Source organism: Scyliorhinus canicula, chromosome 8 (genome assembly GCF_902713615.1).
Source record: "Scyliorhinus canicula chromosome 8, sScyCan1.1, whole genome shotgun sequence".
In the NCBI taxonomy this organism is placed as follows: Eukaryota; Metazoa; Chordata; class Chondrichthyes; order Carcharhiniformes; family Scyliorhinidae; genus Scyliorhinus; species Scyliorhinus canicula.
In genome coordinates, this window is record NC_052153.1 from 67,798,371 (window position 1) to 67,814,547 (window position 16,177).

A 16,177-nucleotide genomic window follows, 5' to 3' on the forward strand; every position below is an offset into this window, starting at 1 on the left:
TTCTACACATTGCCTGATTTTATTTTCCATTCTTGCTTGTTTTTGGATCAGTCGCAGTTGAATTTTATCCCCATAATTCCGGAATAATCTCAGTAATAATTGAAGCATCACGGCTTTATTTCATTCTTCTACATACCTATGCAGTATCGCCCATTAGGCGCAAGTACAAAGCCTGGCTTGCAAATACACTTGAAGCTTCCATCTTCATTGATACACATACCATTCAGGCACATGTTGGTAGTGGCACACTCATCGTGATCTGCAAAAGTGCAAAGAAATCATTAGTCCTTGACAGCTTTGCTAATGGCAGCGAATTTTGTTTATACTTCATTCCTGTCCAATCAATATATGGAATTAACAGGTTTTCCACACAAGTGACATTTGTTACTACCTTCCTACGATACCAGTAGACTACTGTAATTTTTTTAAGCAATATTTTGGAATATTTTAATGCAGGAAATAATTATGAGTAAAAGCAATGAATATGTTCTAATTTTTAAAAATAAATTTAGAGTATCCAATTCTTTTTTCCAATTAAGGGGAAATTTAACGTGGCCAATCTACCCTGCACATCTTTGGGTTGTGGGAGTGAGACCAATGCAGACACGGGGAGAATGTGCAAACTGCACACAGACAGTGACCTGGGGCCGGGATCAAACCCCATTGGCCGGATGCCGTAATGGAGGATCCCGCTGCCAGCGGGGACGCGCCGCACTGGAAAATGGGTCTGGCGGGACGAAGAATCACACCCGAGATTTTCGCACTCACTCTGTCTGATCGAAGGACCACGGTCAAAATTTAATGACCTCGACACGCCCGACTTGGGGTCGTGACGAGGCTGTTGAATCTCGTAAGATGCCTCTTGTGGGATTCGCAGCGCTTGAAACTCCTCGTCAGATTTAACGGAGTTTCGCGATCTGGATCTCACCCTCACTGAGCGGGATCCAAATCATCATATTTAAATGAGCCATTAGGCTCATTTAAATATATGTGCACGAAATTTCCCCAGCACCTGGGTCCCAATGGCTGTGCCTGGGAGACCTCGCCAGGGTGCCGTTTAGTACTGGTTTCCACAAACGTGGACTAGTCATAATGGCACCTGGGGGGTGTCTCCCAGGCCATAAGAGGCCCCCAGGTGGTCAGGGGCAGGGCAGAGTGGCACCCTGGTACTCCTTCTGGCACCCAGGCACTGCCAGCTTGGCAATGCCACTTGGGCACCCTGGCAGTACCAGCAGGGTACAGCCAGTCTGGCAATGCACTGCAAAGGATTTATCCTGGGGGTGCCTTACCAGGTGGAGTTCGAGTGAGGGGATGTTCCCGGGATCCTCCCTGAGGTTTGGGAGAGTGGATGCCGGAAACGGGGGAAGGGTCGGCTGAAAGTCGGGGGGGGGGGGGAAAGAGAGCGGGACAAACAGACAAAATGGCATCCCGATCTGCGAGGAGCCTTTCCTGCTGGGGAAATGACTCTTAAGTGAGGCCTTAGTGGAGAGAAACTCCCCAAGGCCAAAGAAAACACTGAAGTGCCAATAAATAACTAGATGTTTCTCTCTACTGCAGCCAACAAGAAACACCCACTAAACGTGCCCAAAATCGGACATGGATTTTTTTCCCCGGTTAAATCAGCATCCTGCCCAATTCCATGCCTATTTCTCCATGATTACCCATTTCTACCTATGAAACATTGTCTGCCTCAACCTCTCCATCTTTCTTTTTCGCTCCTGGGATTTCGGTTGAACAGGCAAAACCAGGGGCAGCACGGTGGCACAGAGGGTTAGCCCTGCTGCCTCACAGCGCTGAGGTCCCAGGTTCGATCCCGGCTCTGGGTCACTGTCTGTGTGGAGTTTGCACATTCTCCCTGTGTTTGCGTGGGTTTCACCCCCACAACCCAAAAGATGTGCAGAGTAGGTGGATTGGCCATGCTAAATTGCCCCTTAATTGGAAAAAAATGAATTGGGCACTCTAAATTTATATTTTAAAAAAAGAACAGGCAAAACCACTAAGTTATTGCACATAAAAAGCAAAATACCGGGTTGCGTCCTTTACTTTTGATGTTGAATTAAACCTCTTTTGAATGTTCTTCCTAGGGCCTCCTGAGCTTTTATAGGTCATTCAAGTAAATTGGTCCATCTTCGATGGTGGTAAGTTTCTTGAATACTTTTCTTTCTTTTTTATAAATTTAGAGTACCCAATTCATTTTTCCAATTAAGGGATTGTTGGGGCGAAACCCACGCAAACACGGGGAGAATGTGCAAATTCCACACGGACAGTGACCCAGAGCTGGGATCGAACCTGGGACTTCAGCGCCATCACACTCCTTACTTGAACCATGTAGAAAATTTGGATGTTGGCAGATAAACCACACTTAGCCCCTCCCCTGTTCTTGTGGCCACACAGTTGATATGTTTTATCCAGTTACCCTACTGATCAATTGTGACACTCGCTCCAACCTATGGACAGTGAGGCACGTGGTGATGGCGGTGTGACTGATTGTAAGAAAGAGGATGGTTGGCTTTTTCTTTCCTTGGAGACTGCCTGACACTTACCAGTCAATTCTCTGTTCAAGCCTGGATGTTGTACCTAGTTGTGAGCTCTAGGCCAATGCAGGCTGCTTTCTTACGAGAGAAATGGTGAATTGAACGGAACATTGTAGAATAATCACCAAACAGCTATACTCCCCCCTCCCTCGGTCAATGGCCCGGATTAAACTGCCGCGCCTCGACCTGCCTCTCCTCCTGGTGGATGTGGTGGACCATTTAAATTGCTGTTTCCTTCGACTGGACCATAATATCCTGCCGGGTGGGTAGAGCCGTAAAATGTAAAATCCTGACCGATGTCACTTTCCTGACATATTTCCACTTATGAAGCAGATTGGGACATTCAATAAACGTGACAAATACAAGTTCTTACATTTCGATAATAGAATACAGCCAAGCTGAGTAGCACAGTGCAACCCACTCCTGCGGGCTAACGGCAATGAGAATATTTTTGACTATTTCCACATCTTCTGCACTGTGTTGAGCTACTGGCATCATTTAATATTTCAGTTTTCATCCTTTCAACTTAAATTGACTTAAAATTCTGTCAAATAATTATATTTACTTACGTAAAAGTTCAGTTCGAAAAAGGAACGTGTCCTTTGTCCATACATTTGCTTCAAATTTACTTGACAAGTGAGTATTTCTTACCAATACAATTTTTTCCATCTGGAGTCAGTTCGAATCCAGCGTTACAAATACACTGGAAACTGCCATCAGTGTTCACACAGCGACCATTTTTACAAAGGTGTCCATTCTGAATACACTCGTCGATATCTGAAAAGAGCATACAGTAATTAACAAGACAGAGAGAGATACGAGTCTAAGTAGGTCCTAGAAATAATATAGTCACCAAAATTCAAAGCTTTGTGAACTGTTCTGCTTTGTAGTATCAGAAACTACTTATGTGGTTTCCTTTCACAAACCACACACTGCACATTTCCTTTCACAGAAATTGTAAATGAGGATAACAGCAAACTCCTCTATTGTGGTCCGTGTGCTGCATAATTTTATTAATGCATGGCCCTCAAATCCTACCCTTTTGCAGGGCATGCCTTACATATTCCTTATGGAAAGAGGAATTGGTTGGAACTTGGTTCCACTGGGATTCTAACATGTGGAGAGGAGACCTCCCACTCTGCCTCTGCCTCTCCATGTCAAGAGAGCAGATGCTGGGAGAGTTTCCGTGCTTGTTCAAGAAATAACACCCATTATTCCACCACCACACAGGCCCAAAGCAACTTAAATAAAAGCGAAATACTGGGGATGCTGGAAATCTGAAAGTTTTCATTGCCAATAAAACGTAAACTTACTGAGTGTAGGTGTCTCACCCAAGAAAGGGGCTGTTCGAGGAATGGCCTATTAATTATAGTGAATAGACAGTTATAGCGATAGATTGAGAAGGGGAAAGATGGAAGAAGGCACGGACTGGTTGCGCTGAATGACCTGCTGTTATATCCTACGTAATCTAGTATAATCCTTTTTGAACCAGACAGCAAAATGTTCTTTATATTCATTCATGTTTTGAACATGTGGGAAAACATTTGGGAGTGACAAGTGACCATAAAGGCATTGATTAAATTGAGATAATCAAGATAATTTTTAACTGAGAGATGGAAATTGAAAGCAATAGGTGAGAAAGTGATTGTCACATCAGAATTCTTTTTTTTTTCAATATAAATTTAGAGTACCCAAATAATGTTTTCCAATTAAGGGGCAATTTAGCGTGGCCAATCCTCCTACCCTGCACATCGTTTGGGTTGTGAGGGCGAGACCCAAGCAGACATGGGGAGAATGTGCAAACTCCACACGGACAGTGACCCAGAGCCGGGATCGAACCTGGGACCTCGGCACCATGAGGCAGCAGTGCTAACCACTGTACCATTGTGCAGCCCAAATCAGAATTCCTGTGTTCTGTGCAAAGGATTTACAAAGTGCCAGAGGCCTCTGGCCAACCTCACTCAAATGTGGAAAAGCTATTCCAGTCTTTACTAGATTCTGCCTTTATAGTTCAGAATTAATGAGTGGAAATAACTATTCGGGCAAGATATAGGACGGGTAGATCCTGGGAGAATCTCATGGGATGTTACAATCTGGATCCTGCACACAATGGGCGGGACCGAGACTCGCCTTGCTAAAAGAGTTTAAAAGCTCACTTAGCTATGCTGCGCCAGATCAAATGGCCACCCTGCACCTAACGGACTCATTGAGGAGGCCCCTGCCAGGCACTATTTGGCACTGGTTCCCACAAACAGAGACCAGGCAGAATGGCATTGGGGGGTCTCCCAGGTGATCGGACACCCCCGGGTGGTCACCTCTGACCTGGCTGGCACCTTTGAGCTGCTGGCGCCACCCTGGCACAGCCAGCGTGCCCAGGTGGCACTGCCAGGATGGCTGGGGCACTACCAGGGTGACAGGCTGGCATTTTGCCCACACCGGCAATCGGGCCCGGGTGTGCCCTGCCGGTATTTGATACGTTGCGGGGGAAGGGGGCTCGAGAAACCCCCAATAGTTGAGCTGGGGCATTGGGAGGTCATGGGGCATTGGGGAGGTCCAGGGGACATGTGTGTGTCTGTGTGTGGGAGGGGTAGGGGGGTGTGGAGACATCGGGGCACCAACTGAGGAGCTCTGCTCATCGGAACTCCTCTGTGCAGGATATGTGGCGAAGTGCGGCCTCGACGGGCGTTACACACTGGGGGCCGGAAAAAAAGTGAGTGGGGTGTTCCCAAATCGCCCATTATTTTAAATTAAATTGTGATTGTAGGACAAAGGTGCATGGATTCAAGCCAGTGGAAGGTAATTTTACAAATGACATCAGAGACTCTTCTTGACAGTGAAAATTTCAATTGGATTGACAAAGATAAGAACTCATAAGGAACAATTGAATTCTGAAAAGGGAAGACTCCACAACTGTGTCTGAACATTGACATTTGACTCACGGATGTTCCAAACTGACTACCCTATAAACAAGTTAACTTCATTGCACCACAGGTTCACAGATTCTCTCCTTTCTGTCTTTTGTTTACAATCAGGTCACATCTCTTTCCAACTCTGCTATGCATTTATTAGCTGAACTCCCTTTTGTCCATATGTGTTTGCATATTGCCAGGTGCTTCAGACCCAAGTCCATTTTAGTTCTAGCTCCCTTTATTTTTCCCTACCTGCGCTTGAGCCTTGCTCTCCTGTCATCCTGTCATACCACTTTCTATCTCTCTGTATAATCCTGATGACCTTGGGGAACCGTTAAGATTGAATGCATCACCCGCACCCACCTCACCACCACATGTACCCAACCCTAATCATCTCCCTGTGATCCAGGGACTCAAGTTTGAAAACCTAAGATTACACACTGGCCCCAGGCTGCGGAAAGTAGAAATTGCAACACTACTTCAATAGGCAGCACACTCTACACAGTTTGGTAAATTCAACCTTTTTGGGAAGCAAAGGAAACTCCACCTTAAATCTAATTTGCACTGTATCGGACCTGAAGTATCCAACATGAAAGTACAAAAGAAGCTCCCCGCTACACCCAACCCAGCAGAGTCTGACACAATGGTGCAGAGGAAGTTCCATTCAAAGTCTTTATAATTGCGGCTATAATTAAATAGTTTGCTCATATTTTGATTTGAAAAAAAAATGAATTGAACAGAGACTTCAGGGATGCAGAAAGGACTTGAAACAAAAGTACACTGCTTCCAAATCGCTCCTATTTCCTTACTCTTTTTTTCTTGTCTTTGTATATTCCTTTGACTCTCGATCTTGTTCCTTCACTATTTACTTCTCTAATTCTGTTTCCATTCTAATTTTACCAAACACAAATAAGTAAACATTCATACATTCATACTTCAGAACCTTTTTAAAAATACCATAGACATTTCCCAACATGTTTCCAGGGATCTGACTACAACTGGTGACTTGGTAACTTTTGGCATAATCTGATAACAAAGTATCAAGCTTATCTGGCTGCATATATTGAGGAAATCTGAAATAAAATTCCAACTACATTGAAGACATGTCCAATAACACCATTCCAATGTTTTACTTTGCTTACATTGGCACAACAAGCATCAATATAGTGGGAGACCACACTGAGCCTTTCCAAATTGCTTTCCTGGTCTCGTACTGTGGGGAAATGTTGTGGTTCAGTTGTATTTCTAATCCAATCTAAATAAATCAAATATTTCAAATGAAACATCTTCTACCCAGCAGAACCTTGATGCATGCAAACGGTCAGCATGACCCAATGTGTTACTTATAGCTGGACTCGTACTTGCATAACAGAAGTGTCTATGTTAGCATTGGCTAAGTATCCTAATGCGCTAGTAATTACCAACATTGTTTCAGTGAACACCATATTGCTGAAGCTTTGTTTCACCAGGATTTCTGAAATGTTTCTAAAACAAAGTGATTATGAAAATCAAATGACTATGGAAAATCCAGCATGTTAGAAGTCTCCTTCCAAGCTGCCTGTTCCACTAGGAATCTTCCATTTTTTCATGACTTTATTAGGTTTTACAGGCTATTTAGCAGGCTATATAAGTGAGCACTGTTGCTTCACAGCGCCAGGGACCCAGGTTCGAATCCACATTCTCCCTGTGTCTGCGTGGGTTTCCTCCGGGTGCTCCGGTTTCCTCCCACAAGTCCCAAAGATGTGCTTGTTAGGTGAATTAGACATTCTGAATTCTCCCTCACTGTACCCGAACAGGTGCCGGAATGTGGCGACTAGGGGATTTTCACAGTAACTTCATTGCAGTGTTAATGTAAGCCTACTTGTGAAATTAATAAAGATTATTATTATTATAATGCCAAGAACGTTTCTTTTTGTGATTTGTATTCTCTACAATGCACTGAAAGCATCTTATGTGCTTCCAAAGGTAATAGCATGCAATTAGATAATTCATCCAAGAATCACTAAAATGCTTATTAGCCTTTAGGGTGAGTGAATTTACATCTTTGAAGTTTTCCAACTTGTCACAGCACGATCACTAAGACAACTAAATGCTTTCAAAAGATGTGATGCAAAATTTAAGAAGACCTGCTGTGGTAAAGCCACTTGCACTGTGCTCTCCACATCTGGATGATTTTTAACTCCCTAAACCCACCAGGTTACTGGCAACTCCATATTACTGTCCTGGCTCAAATCAGCTCGTTCAACACAGTTCAGAGACCAAACTCAGAACCTTTGATATGCAGAGCTCACTAGTTAACTGACTGAACCACCATTGGAAGTATGACCAGAAGCATAGGTGATTTCATCAAGTTAGACATTGCAGGCAAACTTTATCTTATCCTCCCCTGACATCCACATGCAAACAACTTCCACAGCAAACAGTGGAATGCATTTAGGAGAATGAAGCCTAGGTTGATTATTTTCCAGACGAGGGACGCTTCTGAAACCTAATTATTAATCCATCTTGGATCATGTAGCACAACAGAGATTGGGGATCCAACTGTCTCAGTCCAATCCATCGAAAATTTGGACCGAGTTGTTTCATTTATTCACTGAGCAATTCTTAATGACTTTCAATTGTACAAATTTGCTGTAATAAATAGCTGTCTGGAGATTGCTGCTTATAACACAGCCCAATTGTGATTGTTGCATTCAGAATTCTAGAAAACATTTATTAACCCAGAAATGAATGAGAATGCTGAATTAATTGCAAATGTATTTTCATAATTTCTAATGACACCTGAAAGGTGATAATAAATACCACTTGCATATTTCAGCAACATCTGCTTTCATTGGGATTTGCTGCTTTTTCAGTTTTATCACTTACCAATGCATGCTTGCTTGGTGGGGGTGCCCTGGAAACCAGTGTGGCATTTACAATGGTAGGAGCCCGGAGTGTTAATGCAGTCACCATTTGTACAGGGGCTTGATGCACACTCATCAACATCTACACAGACCAATAAATCAAGTATTAGTGACATCTCAGGCAAAAACACCATGCTTTAAACACATCGCCATTTCCCAATTACAAGAGTTTACCAATACATTTAAAATATTTTATCTGGTAGATAACAAATTATTATTAGCAATGAATTATCAATTCTCATTATACATTGTCTGTTCATTCCTATATCATTCAATAGCTACTTTTCATTGTAATGTGAAATATGAAAATTAATTTTTTTGTTCTCGGTCAAATATTTTTCCTTACAAACCTACTACCCTAGCGCTAAATGAACTTTGAAATGCTTCATTCAATGATGATCAATCACAGCTCTGAAAATTCTTACTGGCAATATTTCACAATAAAAAGATCATCATTAAGGAGATCCCAGAGGTGAAATGTCAGAAGTTGTGGAGTGTAGCCTCGTGGGAATGGCAGCAGTGAAGTGCAATTTGACAATTGTTTTTTTCTGATTAATGATTCAACAAAATGAGTACAGTTTAATTCCTAAAAAAACTTGGACATACTTCAGACTAAAATTACCTTTAATTTCTAATCAGATGCAGAGGGACGGCAGTCCAGGGAACTCATTTGCATGTGTGGAATGTGAATTGAGAGTCATTCTGAATCTCAGTGTGTCCAGAGGCAACACATTGGCCGAACAATTGAGTCCTTGGAACAGAAGATCTCTTATGCTTGAACAGCTCATCACAAACCTCTGAGCATTTACAAACTGAACTCCTTCCGTCCCCTCAACATTCAGGTTCCTGTTCCCTCCCTAAGGAAGCCGATACAAAAAATGCTAACTTTGGTGATGTGATACCATTTATTCACAGTGAGACCGTGAGAACGAGTGAACATTAGGCTTTAATATCCATGAACTCGCCTGCCAGAGTCGGCTGTACAAATGGGTGCCACCCACAGGTGGCCGGACTACATATGGCCCCGGTGAGGGCGGAGCCAGAGGCGGCACCCACCGGGGTTCCAGTACAGTATCTGGAAGTAGCCCGTATCATCACTTCCAGGTCATGGGTCACATTATTATACAAGCAGTATAGACAGCTCATGCATTAGGTGAAGTACATTCAGCACATTCACCCCCTGTTAAAAAAAATCAAGTCCAGAGGGGCTAACGTGGGGTTCATTAGAAATTCAGTCTGTCTGGAGGCCCTCAGCTCTGGCGATGTGGCGGGCACGGTCGTTGCAGATGGTGACTCCGGGCGTCGTGTCTGGAGCTTGAGCCTCAGTCCGGCGTGTCGGAGGCGGTTGGGGGGTGGGGGTTCGCAAGGGGGTGGCGTGTGGCGGCAGTGCTGGCGCGGGCCAAGACAGGAGACCCACGGGGGTGCAAGGGGCACAGGGGGTGGCTGTAGGCAGCGGGGCACGTTGGCAAGGGGAACCAGCTGGCGCTAGGTCTCGTAGGGAGGCCATATCGTGCCGTCCGTCCTGGTGCGCAATGTAGGCGTACTGGGGGTTGGCGTGCAGCAGCTGGACCCTCTCGACCAGGGGGTCGGTCTTATGGCTCCACATATGCCTCCGGAGAAGGACAGGTCCTGGAGTTGTCAGCCAAGATGGAAGCGAGACCCCGGAGATGGACCTCCTAGGCTGTGCAGAGGAGTGATCTGATGGAGTGGAGGGAATCGGGGAGGACCTCCTGCCAGCAGGAGGTAGGGACACTTCATGACCAGAGGGCCAGAAGGACGGCCTTCCATACCGTCGCGTTCTCCCTCTGCTCCTGTCCGTTTCCCTGCAGGGTAGAGCTCGTCGTCCTGCTGGAGGCGATGCCTTTGCTGAGCAGGTACTGACGCAGCTCATCGCTCATGAACGATGTGCCCCGGTCGCTGTGGACGTAAGCAGGGAAACTGAACAGTGTAAATATGCTGTGCAGGGCCTTTATCACAGTGGCCAAGGTCATGTCAGGGCAGGGGACTGCGAAGGGGAAGCGGGAGTACTCGTCGATGACAGTTAGGAAGTATATATTATGGTTGGTGGAGGGGAGGGGCCCTTTGAAGTCCATGCTCAGGTGCTCAAAGGGCCGGGAGGCCTTTACCGGGTGGGCCTTGTCTGGCCGGTAGAAGTGCGGTTTGCACTCCACGCAGACCTGGCAGTCCCTGGTCATGGCCTTGACCTCCTCCATGGAGAAGGGCAGATTGCGGGCCTGAATAAAGTGGATAAGCCGGGTGACCCCCGGGTGACAGAGGTCATTGTGGATAGCCCAAAGTCGATCAACTTGCGCTCTGGCGCATGTGCCCCGGAACAGGGCATCTGGGGGCTTGTTGAGCTTCCCAGGACTATACTTGATATCATAATTGTAGGTGGAGAGTTCGATCGTCCACCTCAGGATTTTGTCATTTTTTATTTTGCCCCGTTGCGCGTTGTCAAACATGAAGGCAACCGACCTCTGGTCGGTGATGAGGGTGAACCTCCAACCAACTAGGTAGTGCCTCCAGTGCCGCACGGCTTCCACTGTGGCTTGTGCTTCCTTTCCAACCGAGGAATGTCGAATCTCAGAAGCGTGGAGAGTTCTAGAAAAGAATGCTTCTGGCCTGCCAGCCTGGTTGAGTGTGGCGGCCAGTGCGACGTCTGACGCATCGCTCTCTACCTGAAAAGGGACAGACTCATTCACCACGTGCATAGCGGCCTTGGTGATGTCGGCCTTGATGCGGCTGAAGGCCAAGCGGGCCTCAGCCGTCAGGGGAAAAATGGTGGTTTGAATAAGTGGGCGGGCTTTGTCCGCATAGTTGGGGACCCACTGGGCGTAGTAGGAGAACAGCCCAGGCATCGTTTGAGGGCCTTGAGGCTGTGGGGAGGAGGGAGCTCTGTGAGGGGGGCCCATACGGTCGGGGTCGGGCCCTAGGACACCGTTCTCCACGACGTAGCCGAGTATGGCCAGTCGTGTGGTGCGGAAAACGCACTCCTCTTTCTACGTGAGGTTGAGAGATTATGCGGCCTGGAGGAACCTCTGAAGGTTGTCGTCATGGTCCTGCTGATCATGGCCGCAGATGGTGACATTGTCCAAGTATGGGTATGTAGCCCGCAAACCGTACTGGTCCACCATTCGGTCCATCGTTCTCTGAAAAACCAAGACCCCGTTAGTGACGCCGAAGGGGACCCTGAGGAAGCGGAAGAGACGGCCGGCTGCTTCAAAAGCAATGTAGTGGCATTCTTCCAGGCGGATTGGGAGCCGGTGGTAGGCCGACTTCAGATCGACCGTTGAGAACACACGGTACTGTGCGATCTGGTTGACCATTTCCGCGATGCGGGGGAGGGGTATGCATCCAGATGCGTGAACTGGTTAATTGTCTGGCTGTAATCTACAACCATCCGGTTATTTTTTGCCGGTCCGGACAACCACCACTTACGCTCTCCAGGGGCTGTTGCTGGCCTCGATAATCCCTTCACTCAACAGTCGCTGGACCTCCGACTTGATAAAAGCCATATCTTGGGAACTGTACCGCCTGTTCTGGTGGCGATGGGCTTACAGTCGGGAGTGAGGGTCGCAAAGAGCGACGGAGGGGGGACGGACCTTGAGGGTCGCGAGGCTGCATACCGTGAGGGCGGGTAAGGGTCCGCCAAACTGTAGGGTCAGGCTTCGGTGACTGCATTGGAAGTTTAATCCAAGCAGTAGGGGGACACAGAGGTGGGGGAGGACGTACAACTTAAAACGGGCATACTCGGCGCCCTGCTTCGCGAGGTTAGCGATACGATACCCCCGGATCTGGACCGAATGGGATCCGGAGGCAAGCGAGATGGTTTGGGATGCGGGGTATATGGGGAGGGAGCAGCGCCTTACCGTGTCGGAGTGGACAAAGCTCTCCATGTTCCCGGAGTCGAAAAGGCAGGGGGTGTCGTGCCCATTGATCCGGACGACCATCATTGAGTTTTTCAAGTGCTTGGGCTGCGACTGGTCCAGCTGCGGGTAGCCAGCGTGGTCGCGGTATCAGGGTCACAAAATGGCGGCCCCCATGAGTCGCACGCGTCGGGCTGGGTCGAAGATGGCAACCAAGATGGCCGCCCTCATGAGTCGCACGCGTCGGGCTGGGTCGAAGATGGCAACCAAGATGGCCGCCCCTACGATTCGCACGTGTCGGGCCGGGTCGAAGATGACGACCAAGATGACCGCCCCCATCGGTCGCACGTGTCGGTCGGTGTTGGAGTCGGCGGGCAAGATGGTGGCGCCCACGAGTCGCACAAGGTTGATGACGCATCTGAAGGGGGCTTTCTGGGCAGGCACACAGCCACGTTGCGGGGTCTGCGGGCCTGTGAGTCCACGGGTCGGGCCTGGTGAGTGTCGATTTCTGGGCTTTAGACCGGCCCAGTCAGACTCTGGCAGTGTCCCTTTTTCCCACAGTCGCTGCACGTCGCTGTGCGGGCTGGGCAGCGCTGCCGGGGGTGTTGACCCTGACCGCAGAAATAGCACTGCGGTTCCCGGGGTTGGACTGGCAGCCGCGTGGCACAGGCCTGCGACGTAGTCGGGTCCGACGGGGGTCGCGACGATGGCGTCCACGAGCGATTCGCCAGGTCCGCGGGGAACGCACTGAGGTTCTGGTAGGCCACATCTAACGAGGTAGCTAGCTTTACCGTGTCCCGCAGGTCAGTGGTCCCGTTTTCCAGCAAGTGCTGCCTGATGTAGTTCGATCAGACCCCAGCCACATAGGTGTCCCGATCTGTAGGTTCATGTGTTCCTCCGGCTGTCACATCGCGAGTAGGGTCAGTGTTTCCAGATATTCATCTAGCGATTCCCCAGCACGTTGACGGCGAGTCGTGAGGAGATGTCGGGTGTACACCTCGTTTACAGGCTTTACGAAGTGCGCCTTGAGGATTGCGACCGCTGCCTCATACGTGGCCACTTTCGCGATCATCACAGAAATTCTATGGCCCACCCGAGCGAGGAGGAGTCGCAGCTTCATGGTTTCAGTGGGAGACATTGTGAAGCAGTCAGGTAGGCCTCGAAGCAGCGGAGCCAATGTTCAAAGATCTCCTTGGCTTCTGACGCGCGCGCGTCGAGTTCGAGCTTATCTGCCTTGAGAGCGGCTTCCATGATGCTGTTGATGGATATTAAATTGTGATACCGTTAATTCACCGTTAGAACGAGTGAACATTAGGCTTTAATATCCATGAACTCGCTTGCCAGAGTCGGCTGTACAAATGGGTGCCACCCACAGGCGCCCGGTGAGGGCGGAGCCAGAGGTGGCACCCACAGTACAGTACCTGGAAGTAGCCCGTATGGCGGAGCCAGAGGCGGCACCCACAGTACAGTACCTGGAAGTAGCCCGTATCATCACTTCCAGGTCATGGGTCAGATTATTATACAGGCAGTACAGACAGCTCATGCATTATGTGAAGTACATTCACCACAGGTGATCAAGGCCATTTCTGTTTCTGACGTTTTTTAAAAATTTGTTCTTCGGATATGGGCGTCGCTGGCAGTCTAACGCCCTCACCCCACATCACGGAGGTCTTGGGGTCTCCCTCACAACATTCATCGCCAGCAAATACTATCCCTCCCCACACCTCCCAGGGCCCGCTCTCTCCTATCTGTTGTTGATGCTGCAGTGCCAACTTAAAAAGCCTGAATGGAGCAGGCCTAGCTCTTGCTCCATTTAATCAAAATCAATTTCTGCATGGGGTCCTTAAGGCATGTCTTTTTTCAGTAGCCGTTCAAGATACCTACGAATCCTGGGTGTTTCTTGTATGTATAGTGGGTAATTTGCGGGTTAACTATATTTAATAAAGTGTGTTGCATTGTATCCGTACTTCGTTCTACTCATAAATAAAAACATCTGGGTAAACTTTAATTAAGGAGCTGGGTTGAAGTATCTGAATTGGACAGGTACAACACTATGCAGTGCTATGTTGAAGTCTTTTATTTGAATAGAGTCCGGTAATGTTTGTAGACGTTTATCGCATGATCTAGGAATGTGCAGTAGTCTGATAAACAAAATGGCTGTTCAAACGTCAGAGATTAGCAGTCCACTGGCAACAATGAGTATAATAATAATAATCGCTTATTGTCACGAGTAGGCTTCAATGAAGTTACTGTGAAAAGCCCCAAGTCGCCATATTCCTGCACCTGTTTGGGGAGGCCAGTACGGGAATGGAACCCGCGCTGATGGCCTTGTTCTGCATTACAAGCCAGCCGCTTAGCCACTGTACAGCTTCCGTGTGCAAACAGTGAAGGAGGTAATTCCTCCATGGCTTCGACATATGTGTTACGTGATGTGTTGCATGAATTTGATTGCAATGATATGTAACAAATTATATTGCATACTGATTTGAATGTGATACCAAATGGAAGGTTGTGAAATGGAGTAAAGCATGTATTATCTTCTACAGTAATTGGGAGACAATGGACATATCCATAGATCAAATTAAATGATTCACCTTTTATCAAACTTTCAGGTAAAACTTTAGAATGTTCTTATTTTATTGGGTAAAACATATGACTAATTCTTACCAACACATTCTCTGCGTAAGTCCTGCCTGAAACCCATGTTACATTCACAGCGGTAACTTGCGGGTGTGGGGATACAGCGTCCATTTAGGCAGAGATTGGTGAAGTGCTTACAGACATCTACATTTGTTTCATTGATGGAAACAGTGCCTGGAACAAATCACATCGTAATTTCACAACAAAGCAATTTCTCTGATTTCATATAGTTTTCAGTGTTGAAAGGGTTTTACACAACAGTTTTCCGGTGATTGTTTTGGGAAGGTATACGTGGAAACATTTCATTCTAGTTGCCGAGAAGCTTTATCGTTTTAGAGAGTCTATGATAATGGCAACTGTGCATGGAAAAGTTGCCGAACTAAAGTCAATTTTTTCATTCCACATTTTCTGATGGAAGTTCCCAAGTAAATTGCTATTGGACTATTCTTGTTGCACTTGGTTATCAAACTGTTTTTAATTAAAATCCATAAAGAAAAGCCCAAGGCATAATAGTCATATAATTAGTATCAGCATAAAACAAGTTTTCTCATTTCCTGTCATACCATGGTTGGATTTTTGGGAATGCTGGAGAGGGCTGAGAAACGGGGCAGAGGTGCGGCGGTGGTGACCGAAAAGTCTGGAGAGGTGGTAGGGCTCACTGCCTTTCCACTGCAATGGCATTTTGTCAGTGGCGGGGAAGGTGGAAGACAGCATCCTGCCAGAGGCTAATTGTGCCACATAGCTAGTCAATTAAGGGCCTATTCCCTATTCTGCTGGCACCTTATCTACACCAGGGATACCTTCTGGTAAACCTAGCTGCTTCTCTGCAGACTTGGTATGGGGCTCCCCTGATCTAGTAGTTAGTGGCCCTTGGAGAGGCCCTAATGGCAATGGCAAAGCCCCCACCTTACCCTTTCCTGCCATTGTGCTCCCATCCATTTGCCCCGCCGGATTGGCCCTGGCAGCACCCAACCCTCACCTGCAGTCCCAGCAATAGCCACCATTCCTTGTGGTACTGCTGGGGCTGAGGAGCTGCCAGTCCTTCCAATGGTCAGCAGCTCCTGGGAGCAGGCTCTCGTCCTTTAAAGGGGCGGGCAATCCGATGGCAGTTCATTAGCTGCCTGATGGACATAAATTCCATTTGGGGTTGCCCAAAATGGCCGAGGGGGGGATTGATCCTGGCTTTCCGGCCCGTTGGCAGAGCCACTCTGCCCTGAGAAAATCTGGGCCCCCATCTTTTCCATGCATTCTAATTCACTTTGAAATATTCCACTTTGGGCTGGATTGTCTGCTGTCGGGATCCTCCGTTATGCCGGCAAGGC

At 47.5% G+C, this 16,177-nt stretch overlaps 1 protein-coding gene across 1 annotated transcript in view; it reads right to left on the bottom strand.

The window, feature by feature from the left end:
* The window catches only part of LOC119970306 (fibrillin-2), a 433,007-nt gene that overhangs the window by 186,484 nt on the left and 230,346 nt on the right, over positions 1-16,177 (bottom strand). The window contains exons 11-14 of the mRNA XM_038804706.1: positions 14,883-15,029; positions 8,312-8,431; positions 3,186-3,311; positions 137-259 (exon numbers count right to left, since the gene is read on the bottom strand). Coding sequence (XP_038660634.1) covers positions 137-259; positions 3,186-3,311; positions 8,312-8,431; positions 14,883-15,029 — 516 coding nt within the window. The remainder of the gene's footprint in view (positions 1-136; positions 260-3,185; positions 3,312-8,311; positions 8,432-14,882; positions 15,030-16,177) is intronic.